This window comes from Aquila chrysaetos, chromosome 24 (assembly GCF_900496995.4).
Source record: "Aquila chrysaetos chrysaetos chromosome 24, bAquChr1.4, whole genome shotgun sequence".
In the NCBI taxonomy this organism is placed as follows: domain Eukaryota; kingdom Metazoa; phylum Chordata; class Aves; order Accipitriformes; family Accipitridae; genus Aquila; species Aquila chrysaetos.
In genome coordinates, this window is record NC_044027.1 from 9,571,525 (window position 1) to 9,586,171 (window position 14,647).

The window sequence follows — 14,647 nt, forward strand, 5'->3', positions numbered from 1 at the left end:
TAGGATTCATCTGGGGAGTTGGTTCAGTGCAGGCTGAACAAATAAAGTATTTCAATAGGTCAGTGAAATAGCTTTTTGCTTTGAAACCAGACTCCTGGCCTTTCTATGGTTGCAACAGGTATGTGATATTCTGAATGTTGTGTTTGTGAAAATGCAGCTGCAGTAGAAACTGTCATCCTATGTGACACTGAGGAATGCGATAAAAGAGAGCTTGTAGTTGCAACTAATGCAGTGAGAGAGCTCTGGGAATATGGAGAATGGGAAGATGTTATTGTAGATAAGTGTGAAGACTTTGCGTCAGCTCTTCCTTCTACAACAAGTCTGATCAATGCACTGATCCATCATGATCTTCAAAGCAAATTCACGGAACTGCATTTGTTACAGCTATGTTTTCTCAATACAGTTTGTCAGGAGCTGAATGGCGGGTGTTCACATATGAAACTTCTTGTTTTTCCAGGTCCTGCGTTGCTGCTCACCAGTGATAACATCAAACAGCGACTTGGTTCTGCTGCGCTGGATAGGTACCTGCCCTCATTATTACTTAGGAAAAAATACAGGAAGATACTACGCTGGTCTTATAAATATACAGTGTTTGGGAATAAAATCCTGTGTTCTAGCATATATTATGCTTTCTCATCAAGTTGTTTGAGACGACAATGTTTCAAGAGTATTTGGTTCAAATGTGGGTGTTTTTTTTCCATAGTTACTTTCTCGCTTGTGAAATTGGAAAAGCTGAATTGCTCCAAGTGGGTATTGTGTACTCATTCTTAGGGATTCCATGGAAGTCTTACTGAAGTTAGGCATCACTGCATCCTCTTTCCTCTGTGTATATATCTAATGGTATAAATAATGGAGAGATAAAGAAAGCATGATCTTGGAAATGTAAGCAGATAAGGTTCTTAGGCTGGACAAGCAAGAGATGCAGGTCTCTGATGCCCTTCAGATTTTGTGCTTGACATGTAAGATTTCTCTCTACTTTGTTAGGAGCTGTGATATAAAACTGTTTGAATTTTGGTTTTTTTCTTTTCTGTCCCCAGTATCCATGAATACCGACTAACTAGCTGGCTGGGACAGCAGGAGGATATTCACCGTATTGTACTCTACCAGGCAGACAGCACCCTTACTCCCTGGACTCAACGCTGCATCCGGCAGGCTGACTGCATCTTAATCGTTGGACTGGGAGACCAGGAGCCTACTGTTGGAGAGGTGTGGAAATAGTTCCTTCCCATGTTTGCAGTGTTAACAGTCCAGATCAAAGAAGGTTGTTTCATACTCATGAATTTTCCTGGGTTTAATACCTAGCAAAGCATAAATAATGCAATATTCCTGGGAGATATGTATTATAAATAGAAAATGAATTGAATGAGGATCCTCTGAAATGGCAAGTTTTATGTAGAAGTATTTCCAGCTAAGTTCTTTAAAGAGTCATTTTGGCCAATGGTAAATCAAAAGTCAGATTGCTTTGAAGCTTTGCATTTCTGCCAGAATTTCTTTGCAGGATCTCCAGACAGAGAGAGGAATTCTTTTCTGCCTGGATGGAATTCATGGTGTGTGCTAAGGAAAAAGTAGATATAAATTGTATTGTATGACTAATTTAATATATTCTATTACAGATTGTAAGCTGTACTTTTTTTTTCCTTACTATTTTTATTTTTGGTATTTTATTACCAAAGTTGTTTGACTAGGCACGTAAAATTCTGTAAGAAATTTAAAAATTAAGTCACAAGTGGGTTTTTTTAGGATTGTGAAGTGCTAAGTCTGACCTCCAAAGAGCCTGGGACTGGTACCACCTGCAGTGTTCTTGCGTGTCACTTTGTGTTGGTTCTTCATGACTGTATGTGTGAGGCAGGAAGCACAGTAAAAGCAAGTTGCCATCAGTTGCCTAAAACAACAAAAAAATAAAAATAAGGAATGCAAGGAGGAAGAAGTGGTCTGATTGGAAGTGCAAGAACAAAACATGCTGAACGTTTGTAGGCTTAAGTATGACTTGGGAAGCAATCTCATTTTGAATGAACAGTGTGTGTCTGTGCTGTGCATTTAATGGTCTGTGGTTTAGGTAAAAAGCATTCATTTTTAAGCATTCAGGTTTGAGTCCTTGTGTGATTTGAGAGTTCTATGTGCCATGTAAGCCCACAGCTAACAATGTAGTTGTTTAAATCAATCTTGTTTGAGGGTTCTTAGTGTGCATAGTTGTCCGCAGATTCAGATAGGAACAGGGGTCAGACGTATACTTGTGTGTGTGCGCATCTATACGTATCTATCTATCTATATATATATAAAATTCACAATACAGTATTCTGTTAAACTGATACTGGAGCAGTAAATACCTGATGCCCCTATTCCTTTGGTGTCTATGATGTGCTGTAGCTGGAGAGGATGCTGGAGAACACTGCAGTCCGAGCTCAGAAGCAACTCGTCCTACTCCATAAGGAAGATGGGCCTCTCCCTTCCCGAACTGTGGAATGGCTCAACATGCGGAGCTGGTGTTCTGCTCATCTTCATCTCCACTGCCCACGCAGAGTCTTTTCCAAAAGAAGCCTGCCCAAGCTGGTAAGAGATTCCTGCTTCGGTGGCTGGTCCCTTAGCTGTAGTACTTTACTTGTATCCATGTATCAAAGGTAATCTGAGATAACGATACTACATGATATTCTGATGTGCAACTGGCTGTTACACAGATAGTTTTCTCTTTAAATCTGTTTGGCCTCGATTTACTATAGGAAACATAGGGATAAGGGGCTCGCGTCTTCTTTATGGCAAATACTATCTCAAGGTCTTATTGATAGGTGTGTACACACGGTAGAGTCCTTTTCATTGGGAGGATCCCCATGCTTGCAAAAACCATGCTAAAGGTAAAGCACAGGCAGACTTGGGATGCTTCCCAGTAACTTCAAATCCTTGTCAAGAAAGAAATAACTCCAAAGAAAATACTGTACTACAGTGAAATTCTCCCAACTACTATAAAAGTATGAGATGTATATGGTCACTAGAAGAGTTTGGATACTTCATTAGCCCTCTTTGAAGAACAGCTATTCACTTTTTAACAGTATGTTGTAGGCTGGTAGTGTAGACTCTACCCTGCCTTTAGAATGACCGTCTTCTGTCTCTCTTCTGCAGATAGAGATGTATGAGCGCGTATTCCAGAAACCACCAGACCGTCACTCTGACTTTTCTCGCCTGGCTCGTGTTCTGACTGGAAACGCCATTGCACTGGTGCTTGGGGGCGGAGGAGCAAGGTAGGTGGCTTATCCTGGACACGCTGGTGCATTGCTACCAGATCCCAGAGCACCGCTGTCACTGGGCTGCAACAGAGTCTTCAGGATAACAGGCATTCTATAAAATCAGCACTTTTCTGTAAGCAGTATTTGGGGGAGACACTGAGGAATTGCTTTTGTTACACAAACTTAACCTGCTGTGTGGATTTGTGCCTGGATTTCTGCAGAAGGAACGTGAGTGTTTGTGACCTCTTGAGACCTCTCATAAGTTGGGCTTAATACCAGGAGATGACCAGGGCACTAAATATGATGCTTCTTTCTTTTATTGGCCTACACTATGGATTTTTTTCTCCTATGGATTCTTGTATTAGAAAATAGCTCACAATATTTCAAAGGCCCCCAAAGCTCTTCAAGGTTTGAGCAGCAAGAGGAGTTATGTCCTCTAATGGGAGAATGTTCTCTTCTTTATAATTGCCCAAAACCCCAGGTACCTATATGCTTCTGACAGCCTTACTTTACAGAAAGATTATATTTTTGCAGATACGAGGGCAAGATGTGGGCTGAACACTCTATTAGAATTCCATCTGAATTCCTGGTGAGCTTTGGAAATAAATTACTGACGTTTTTCTTTGGAATCCCTTTTTGCTTTGAGAGTTTTATGTTAAGACAAAATTTAGTAGTCCTTTGTCTCAAGAGAGCACTGTCTTCGTTGTCTTCATCATTGTGTTCTTGAAGCCTTTCTTTAAAACAGTGCTTTGAAATACTGCTCTCAAAAATAAAAAATACAATTTGTACATAGTCTCTCTATTTAAGTCTACAGAAATATCACATTTTTGTCTTTGGGCCAGTGCATGCTTTGGGGGGAGTATTCGCTACAGTAAAGGTTAGAGCTCCTTTGTGACAGCTTGTTCTGATTAGTCACTTGATGCTGAGACAACCAGCGCTGTGGCTGTTTCTCTGAGTGTCTGCAAAGATGCCTTTATCCTTTGAACTTGCTTTCACAGTTTCCTCACCTAAGATGATTTTGGTATTTTATTTCTGAGATAAGCACTGTCCTGTGGAGACACAAAGTAAAGCCGGGGAGGAGAGCTTCTTCATAATCTGGGTATCTCAGGAGGCTTCTAATCAACTGATGCAAAGCACTCATGGTGGTTTTTTTTTTGGTACGAGCTATCTGATATCTCTGTCTCTACTGAAGCCTGTGTCATGCTAAAATATGTGCACTTCTATATTTCTGGCAGCACATTTTGCTCATTCCCTTCCTTTCTTCCTTCTGTAAACACTGCTGTAATTTTTGCCAAACTATTTATTTTTTGTTCTACTACTTAATTTGCAAGCTACCACCTGCTGGTTTTCAAGAGCAGAGGTAAGAAAGAGCAGGATTACTGAGCTGTGTGTTGGTCCTGTGTTGTTGTTCTCCACAAATCTGAACCACTGCACTGCTACTGTGTTGGCTTTAGGATTTCTGGATGCGCACCACCCATTCAGCAATGTGACCATGTGCCATTATCCGTTAATTTGCTCATTTCTGCATCCATGCAATATGGAGGACTTTGAGGATTAAATGGATAAATACGATAATTTCTTCTTTCTCTGAAACTGTATTTGTCATGGACTAAAATGCTTTTTCTAGAGGTTCAGGCTGGCACACGGATGGTGTGAGTATTATGTTTTCAATGGAAAGGTACAGAATGCTATTTCTGTAGTTGAATTGTCATCTAAATTGTGGTTAGACAAAAGATTCGGATCTCTTAAAAGTTTGATTCTGAAGTGAGAATATAATTAAGACTCTGAGGAAGGGGCAAAGTTACTCTGAACTCTAAAAATCTGCTTTTGGAAGGTCAGAATAAGTTCTTAGGTCCCCATCTCTATGAACAAGGGAACTTCAAGAGATTGTGCACTAGGTACTTAAAATCATCCTGTGACTAAAGCCCCTTCCAGCTAAAAACATCTTGATCGGTTGCTGCACAGACTCTTGATAGTTAGTGTAGCCTTTGGATAATATACTACATGGAGTAACCTCCTACCTTGTTCTAGAAGCATGAATCATACTGGTCACAAAGCCCAGAGAGCGCTAACACTTACAGGGTGCTGGCTGGTGGTTATTTCTGTTAAAGGTATTGTGTTCTGTGACTCCAGTAATATCAATTATTTAGCTGTTACTTTGGGAATGTTTGTTTGGCTTCCTGGTGACAGTTGGTTTGGGAGGTTTTACCAGAGCAGCTTCCTAGTAATTATCTTTGTGGCTTGTCATGACAAAAGGCTCATAGGATCTAAAGGTTTTCTCTCTCTTGTGAGTATAAAAATAAAACAAATCGAAGTGATACGGTTCTAAAATTATAGCTTTTTGCTTTTGCTAAATGCTAAGTTAATTTCAGTTAGAAACATTGTGGAGCTTGAGGGAAGGAAAGGGGATTTACGTTTAGAAAAATAATACCTTTGAGCTACATAGTTGCAAGAATAATGACACATCAAACCCTGCAACAAAGGCATAAACCCTCCCATAAATCATTCGCATGACCTTCAGCCATCCCATGTACAGCCCACCCTTTCTTTGGTTTTCTATAGTTGTCTTAGCAAAGCTGTTTGAAAACTGAAATTTATGGGGAGTAAATAATTAATACAGAAGTATCTGGGAATCCCTAGGGCTTTGGGAAAAAAAATGGGTCATGCTGTTTCAGAAGACTGACTTAAGCAAAATTGTGATGACAAGCTTTGTTGTTGATTATAACGTCATAATTCTAGGAGTGAATTTGGTCCAACGTGCCTATTCCACATAGGCATAATGGGAAAATACAAAGCATTAGATCTGTTCCAGTTTGGTTATTTTGATAAGAAGCTATATTTGCAGTAACGCACATGATATAAATACATGATGTGCCTAAGGTATGCTTATTGAGAAGGAAAGAGCTATTGTTAAAAGTTACTTGCCTTTTTTGGATGTACTGTCTACAATAAGGCATAATAATCAGCTGCACATTCATGCTGGGAATGAATGCACGTGGTGCCAGAGACCTTTACCAGACGGTACTTGTGGAGTCTGCATATCCTGCCCTGTCTGTGCTACATGATGCATAGGTGGATGGAGCTCTGCAGCACACCATGCCTTTCCCTTCTCTCCACTGCCCTTCCCTTCAGGCAGAGCATTTAAGCCTTCCCTGAGGAGCTGCTGTTGAAGGATATTTGTAGATATTTCATCAGGGCGTCTTTTCATTTCTCCTTTTTCCATTTAGTTTTCTCCTCAAACTTACTATTTCACCTCAGCTCTTGATATGTCAAGCATTTTTTTTCCACAGAGCTTTCTTGCTGACTCTAGGGATTTGACTCAGACTCACGCCTTTTCATTTTGGGTAGTTGGTCTGTTTTGTCAACTTGTTCTTTCTGCCTTTTCTTCTTTATTTTCAGCTCTGGCCCTCTGAAAAGGGAGGATAAAAGCAGCAGCTTAGGAGAAGCAAGTTATTCCTTTCTTGTTATGAAGATATTTGTGTCTGATGAACCCACTTGTTGCCTTGTGTTTCTGTCTGTGCTCCTGAAGCCTGTGCCACATGCAGTGTGGTCACGCTCCATGCTTTCAGAGAAGGCCAAATGTGCAGGTCCATGTACCACCTGGTCACTTATTGGCTGCTGCATGGAGCCTGACTTGGGTCTCTGTGCTCCTTAAAGCCTGGCTTTATCTTCTGATTCAATGCCTTTACCCAATGATGAAGAGTACCCGAGAGGCAGATCTCATAATTATTCTGCTCTCAGGAGATCAGATTTGTCTTCCACACTCTGTGTGTGACTCCAAGACCCGACTGCGTGAAGAATAAAACAAGGAGGTTTTACTGTTGCATCCATTATGTTTGGCTGCAACTCCAGTTCATTCAGGCAAGTTTGAGTAAAAACCTGCTTACCAGTCTTGCTTACCTTCTCTGCCACCAGACACCGATCCCTTGGCACTGCTGTTCATCTAGAAGGCACAAAGACAGAATTTGTTTGTGCTTACTCTGCACAAAGACTTGCAGCTTACAAGTAATCCCCAGCATAGTGAGGTTGGGCAAAACTGCATTCTGCAGTTGGAAGGAATCAAGGAATGTACAGGTTAGATTGTCCTATATACATGGGTCAAGCAAGGAGAAGGTAGTGTGTGCCAACACCCACCGTGGGATGTGGTGGATGCACATATGTATCTCCCAGGGCAGGTACAAGGAACTTTTATTTGAAGGCTGGACCCAATGTGGCAGCACGTTGAGAGGTTTCCCAGCTGTCACTGTGCCCCCTTGTGTTTCTGAGCAATCATGGTAGAAAAGAGTTGATGAAAAGCTTCCAACATAACTTAAGGAAAAAATTGAAACAGTCATTCCAAGAACTTTAGAAAATCATATTCCTTTTCTGAATGTTGATGCATTCTTTTAGCATGCAAGTTTGGCTAGGAGGTGAGGAGCTCTTGCATATGAACAAACCCTGTAGTGCTTCCCTGTAGTGCTTCCCCTGCTCCGTCTTGTTTAAAAAGAAATTGATTTTGGATATTGATGACCTGGCCTATCCATGTAAAACACTTGAAAGCAAATAAATGCTGTGCTGTAAGATACTATATTCCTACTGTAGTGTCTTTGCACATTTTTTTTTTGTCTCTGCCTCTGGGCAGAGAGCCTTCTAGGGAGCTCTCGACTACCTTTAGCAGATGAAAGGATGTGTTGTTCCACAGCCTGTAATGCAATACTTTAATTACAGTCTCAACAATTAAGTGGTATCAGAGTTGACATAAGTGCAGAGGCTGAATTTGCAGTATGCTCATGTGAGGAGTCGGAATTGTTAAAGATACTAGTGTCTTTTGGGGTTTTTGTTTTTCTATCTCGTTTGTTATTCTAATTTGGAGAGGAGCCTTAAAATGTAGAGAAATCTTGTGTTCTCATCCCAGGTGAGGGCAGGCTGATTCTTAATTCTGTCTTTTTCCCCATGATAATTGAGGACAGGAGGTGTATTGTGCCTACCCTGTTATTTAGTTGCTTGATGCTTCCTACTTCATTAGATTTTGCTATCTGAACTGTGAGAAACTTTCGCTGCTTCATTGTATGATGTAGATCTTCAGTGTTTGGCAAGAGGATACACTGCAGGCAACAGAAATTCTGCTTTCACCTCCTGTGAAATTCTCATCAGCTTTTTTCTGAGAGAAGCTATGAAGTCACTGGTTTTTTTCCCTTGCTTGACTTGATTAAGGAAAAGTTGACGAGCTGCCAAAATTAATGAACATGCAAATACTCAGCAGCATAACATGGTAACGCAACAGTTGGACTTACTCAGGCAATGTGCTGCAAGGAGGGGAAATATGTTATGTTAGAAATAAAACCTCTTCTTTTTGGGGGCTGTTGTTAGCTCTACCAAAGACCAAGGTCAAATGGCAATGCAGGAAGGTCCAGTTTCCAGCACTGCTGCCGTGCAGAAGAGCACAGAGAGCTGTAGCTGTGCAGGTTACCTAGCGACTGAGATCCCTTCTGGTCTGTCATCTTTTGCTCCATGGTCCACAAAAGCAGAGAGAAGTGTGTCTTGTTCCCTGAAAATAGGGAAGACTGCACGGAAAATATCTAAGCTTAGTGAGTCTTCCAGGGTGTAGTAAAAGTGAAGTCTCCTAGGTGAGGTCTGAGGTTTGGACACCGTGGGGTAGAGCAGGCTGGCTGGTAGTGCAGTGGTGGAGCTGACAACTCATACCCCAGCTTTCAGCGTGTGATGAAACATCTGAGGAATAAAAAGCTGAAATTTGAGGTGGAAACGATGTTCCAATGACCAAGTGCTGTCCTTGGGATGGACAGTTTGCTCACATGATGCAGACAACACGTTTTCCGTGCTCTAGCTTCTTTTCCTGTGGTGCAGGTGATAGTAGCATTGTGGTTATAAAACCCTGATGTTCAACCTTTGGCAATAACAGAATCTCCTGGGGAGACTGCGTGAAGTTTTATGGCACGGGTGCTTTGGATTCAGTTCCAGCAATTAAGGAAGATTAATTCTCATCCCTCGACTAAGACACATAACTAATGGTATCGGGCTTTTTACTCCTATCAGTGGGAGAACGTGTGGACTTTGTCTTAAAACTACCACTACAGAGCTGCAGTACTTGAAATGGAGATGGTGGGTTTGTAAGATCAATTACTCTACCTCAAATACAGGGTAGTAACTGGAAGCATGAGGGGAGTTGCTTTTTTAAACTATTAAACTTGACCACAAGCACCCAGACAATGTGCTGTTACAAGCATGTGGGGGGGAGGGGGAAGGAATTTGCTGCCTGAATTCAGAAACTGCCTCCGGAGGTGTGCACTGAAAATACTGTCATAAAGAACACACAGCAGTGTTTTTCCCCTATGGGATCCTAAACATACTCAATATAGAGATTACAGAAGGGATGAAAGAAAATCCCATGGGAATTTCCTAGACTCTTGATGTTCCTCACAGAAGTTGGAACACAGCAAATGTTTTTCAGCTTCTTTGCTGAGTTCAAAACTTCACATAGACTGAGTCTAATGAGGGGCTCCCCAAGGTATGAGGGATAGGGATCTATGGAGCCCAAATATGCTGGTATTACCAGTTCCTTGTGCTGGAAAATAAAAGTAATGCTCATCTTGAGAACTTGCTTAATAATGTCTTCTCCATGCTTCCATTGCTATCTAGATCATATATAATCTATTTAACCTTTTTCTTTTTCTACCTGGCCATGTCTCTGTTAGTATGTAAGTCTCTGTTTTCCCTTTCTGACACATCCAAGCCCTAAGATTACCCAGTTTCTTCGCACCCTTTTCATTCCACTGTCATTCCTGCTTGTCATCTTTATATCTGCCCTTTAGTTCCTTTCTCAGTCTTTGCTTTCAAGTCCTCTCTCAAAGGACCTATTGCAAAAAATGTAATTTGCCAACTGCCTCTACCATACTGGGGGGTGTCCTTATTTGTCACCTTAACAGAAATGCACTTGGCTTTGAAATAATTCTCGGATCACGCAGTGAGCTTCAGGACTGTGCTGCCCTTTGCAAGTAGATTATTGACAGCAATGTTTAGGGTTGCTCTCAGTGGTTTATAAGGGGGTACAGGTATCCTCTTCATTTGTTATCTCTATCTCACAGTGCTTAAAATTCACAGTAAACAGAGGGCTGACAGCTTGAAAAATGTGTAAAAATTAGATTCTGATCCTTTGAAGTATTCAAAAAACATGGTCTGATAAAACACTTGTTCTGAAGTAAATTATGAAACAAAATTCTTGCTAAAACCATTGTTCTTCATTCTGACCTTGGTTAGGATAGTTCTGAAAGAGCAACAACAGCCTCTCCGAGGTGCTCATGGTATCATGAGTTACTGCAGCTATTGAGGGTTAAATCACTGAAGCGAGGATTGGGCAGTCAGGATTTCACTTCGCTGGTGTTCAGCTCCTAACGTCGCATGGGCTTGAGCAAATGGCTTAAATGCTTATAACTTGTGTTCTCCTTTTGTAAAATGAGGTGTTTGCCATCTCAGCTTTGGCATCTGTGCAGGTCGCCCTTTATAAATTGCTCTGAAGTGCTTGCATGGAAGAGAAGTATAAACCATTGCCACTGGGAATTGTTTGGGGTTTTAGGAGGGTATTGTTATCTCTAAATGTATATGGATTTATGCTCTCATCTCATGGGTTGGTGTCGTGGTTTAACCCCAGCCTGCAACTAAGCACCATGCAACCGCTCACTCACTCCCCCCCTCACCCAGTCGGATGGGGGAGAAAATCGGGAAAAAGAAGCAAAACCTGCGGGTTGAGATAAGAACGGTTTAATAGAACAGAAAAGAAGAAACTAATAATGATAATGATAACACTAATAAAATGACAACATCAATAATAAAAGGATTGGAATGTACAAATGATGCGCAGTGCAATTGCTCACCACCCGCTGTTCGACACCCCGCTAGTCCCCGAGCGGTGATTCCCCACCCCCACTTCCCAGTTCCTATACTAGATGGGACGTCCCATGGTATGGAATACCCTGTTGGCCAGTTTGGGTCAGCTGCCCTGGCTGTGTCCTGTGCTAACTTCTTGTGCCCCTCCAGCTTTCTCACTGGCTGGGCATGAGAAGCTGAAAAATCCTTGACTTTAGTCTAAACACTACTTAGCAACAACTGAAAACATCAGTGTTATCAACATTCTTCACATACTGAACTCAAAACATAGCACCGTACCAGCTACTAGGAAGACAGTTAACTCTATCCCAGCTGAAACTAGCACAGTTGGATGTGTCTGGGGAATTTGCTTGAAACCTGACATCCAGCCCAATTATTATGACAAAGTTAACTCTATTTCACTGTGCAGTGGCTGAGGAATAACCAGGCTGCTGGTAACCCTGTGTTGTCTGGGTACAGTGCCAAGACATGGTCAACATTGTTCCAGGGGCTGCTGGGATTTGAGAGTATCCTTGCCTGTTCTGGGCAGTAAAGAGCCCACACAGGCAAACCCTGTAGCCCGTAGCCAATTCTGGGCAGCACCAGCTTTGGTATCTTCTCCCACAGTGCAGAGATGCTGTAGGAGAGGGGCTCTGATGGAAGCCAACAAGTTCCTGAGTACCTGCCTCTGAAGCTGAGTCTGTAGGATGTGCCAGGTTCTAATCAGCTGGTGGGGGGTGCGTTTGCTTTCCTGGTATCATGGAAAGTTTAACGGCTGGATGTGGTGATGCGTGATCTTGCAGAGCTAGTGTGGGTCCAGCACTGTCCTCAGGCAGGTAAGCAGCCTTGGGTGGTGTGGAGAGCGGCAGTCAGTGGTGCTGAGCTCTGCTTGGGTTTGGCCAAGATCCCTGTCTCAGTCTTGGTGTCTGGCAGTCCTGTACAGAGCCAGTCTGTCACAGACTGCGTCCTTCAACACTCAGTTCACACCATTTCCTAATTTCTACTTGTACAAGATAAGAGCGTGGAGCTATTGCAGTTCCTGTTTTCTCTTTTTTTCTCCCCCTGACACAGTCAGGCAGCATCCATGAAAATTTGTGTTTCATTTCCGATTGCTTGCTCAAGATACTGAGATGGCACATAAGGACTCTGCTTTCCTTTTCTGTAGCAAGACAGGTCTTGAACAATATGCACTACTAAAAGGATCCCATTCCTCATCCTGATATAGCTGAAAAGGGTGTCAGGAAAGGGAACTGAAATATGAAAGAAAGTTGAAAAATGTTTCTTCCCTTCTTTTAAACGGAAGAATGTAGCTTACTGTCCAGCATCTGCAGTCTGTCAGTGGCCGATAATGGCTGATAGAGAAAGATTTCTGCAGTATGGAAGTATCAAAATGATACAGAAGAGGCTGAATCTGTTTCGTGTCATGAAAAAAAACCCTGAATACTTGAAATATCCTTCCTCCAGTTCCCTTTCTTCAAAGTAATCCCTTTGTACACCAGGCCAAATCTGTCTTTTGACATTTGGAAGGGCAGAAAGTTGGCAGCCCTGAGGTTAATCCTCATGACCTTTGCATTAGTCAGCCTGCAGTCTTCACCCTCCTTCACGTACGGTTAGCTTGCTGCTCTGGTAGGTGCATTTTAGAGGAAGGGAAGCTATTTAATGACCTGTAATACGTTTTTGTGTGTATAGGTAGATATCTGTATCTCAGTGCACAGCAGAGTTGTAATTTTTCTTTATTATATCCGTTTTTGAAGCTCAGATGGAAGTATGGGGGCTTCAGAGCTTGTAACTATTCATATAGGTGTTTGGACAAGTGACCTGTGCCGTGCATGTTTGTCCTCTTGTCATGAGTAGAGCATCCATTGCCACATGCAGATAAACCAGACCGACATCTGAACTCCAGGGTCAGCCACGCAGTCAGGCTCCTGGATTCCCTATGTATTTCAAAAAGCAGATTTGATTTCAGGGCAATATCCAGGAGCTACAATAACAGAGAAGAGTCTAAACTCTTTATCCTTAAAGATAAAATTACACCTTTGACTTGGTGTTTTGTTTTTGGTGCTGTTTTGTAGAGGCTGAAGGAGAAAGATAAGGAATGTGGGTTCTTCCTTCGAGATGATGATGATAAGTTATGTTTGGATACCTAATCTGAGTCTTATCCAGGTCAGCCCTAGAGTATATGTTTGAACAAACAAAACCTGAGTCCTAAAAATAAAATAGTGAGTTATGAGTATTTGCTTTTGTTGAAAAAAACCTCATGAGACATGGCTGTGAACTTGTACTGAAGGCTTCAGACTTTCTGTTTGCAAATGGTTGGTAATAGACTGCAGCGTAATTGCTCCTAAGAGGCTTTGTTTTGATTTCTTCAGGGACAGACCATCTTGTGTATTGCCCAAGAGCTCAGCCATATTAATCGTGTTTATGCATCCGTTCAAAATTCTGCCTCAAAGTGCAGTTGTCTTAAACACAGACAGAGCTGTGTGGCTGTTATCAGATCTGAATGCTAATTGCTCGGTGAGTTGTGTAATAGTTGGGTCATCACATGCACATAAAAGCCGTGTTCATATGGCTTGGCACGCATGTAATGCTTAATGATCTGATTTTTCTTTTTCCCATCAGCAGCACCTATGTAATTGCTCATTTGCTCCCATTGGCCACGGAGGTTGAAGATTTTACTGGCTTTTATTAAATCCTCCAAGCAGTGGGAGCTTGGGAGCTATCCACTTCAAAGTTACGACTTAATTTTTTTTTATTTTTTTTTTTTAATTGCAAGTGGTTTATTTGGACTGTCCTGTCCTGATATCCAGTCTTCAACCCACCAAACTCATTTAGTCATAGCAGTGCCTTTGGTATACAGATGAAACTAAACAAGGAGATGGTGGAGTTGTGGTTTAACTCTTGTTACTCGTTTTGCACCTCTTTATCAGCTGAAAAGCGTGCTGTGTTACAGAGCTGCAAGTTTGAGGGAGCGCTTTCCATGTAGCAGTCGTAATGCTCTGTTGGCAAGTCCACATGCTTTCAGGAAGATGGTAAAGCTCTTGCATTGCTGTGATTTTTAGGAATCTAACTTCATCTGGGCAATGAGCTTTCCTGTTAAGAAAGAGGAGATTGGAGAAGTTGTAAGTAAAATCACAGTTAAAGTGCTATGCTTTTGTCTTATTTCTGCAGCTTCCAGACGTTGTGCTCAAAATGGGTTCTTCTAAGACTTTTCACAAATAACTCTGAGGGGTGGGGGAAGGGAGGATATATTTGTTTTCCAAAGGAATTATCTTTCTTTGCGGATAACTGAATTGTTTCTTGGCTCAGAGCAAGAGTCAGGATTTTGTTTGGCATCCCCAAGCGGAGAGTGACTGGGGGGGTGCAGCTTGCCATTCAGCCTCTCTTCTCTCCTTCCTCCTCCTGCACGCACCTACCAGAGCATGCTGCTGGCAGGTGGGATCAGAAAACAAAAACTCTGGTTCATTTTCTGATTTACTTTTACTCTGGCTTTATTTTATGTTTTTTCTCCCCTCCAATGGCTTACTCATGTATCCCTTTACACCCCAGGACTGGGTAGACCTGACAGCCCT

General features: G+C 42.0%; 1 protein-coding gene across 8 annotated transcripts in view; it reads left to right on the top strand.

Annotated features, from left to right (window-relative positions):
- PNPLA7 (patatin like phospholipase domain containing 7) overlaps positions 1–14,647 on the top strand; it is a 132,041-nt gene that overhangs the window by 77,913 nt on the left and 39,481 nt on the right. For all 8 annotated transcript variants that reach the window (XM_029999837.2, XM_029999839.2, XM_029999835.2 and 5 more), the window contains 4 exons: positions 458–521; positions 1,038–1,206; positions 2,368–2,550; positions 3,115–3,233. In XM_029999837.2, the coding sequence (XP_029855697.1) occupies positions 458–521; positions 1,038–1,206; positions 2,368–2,550; positions 3,115–3,233 (535 nt within the window). The remainder of the gene's footprint in view (positions 1–457; positions 522–1,037; positions 1,207–2,367; positions 2,551–3,114; positions 3,234–14,647) is intronic.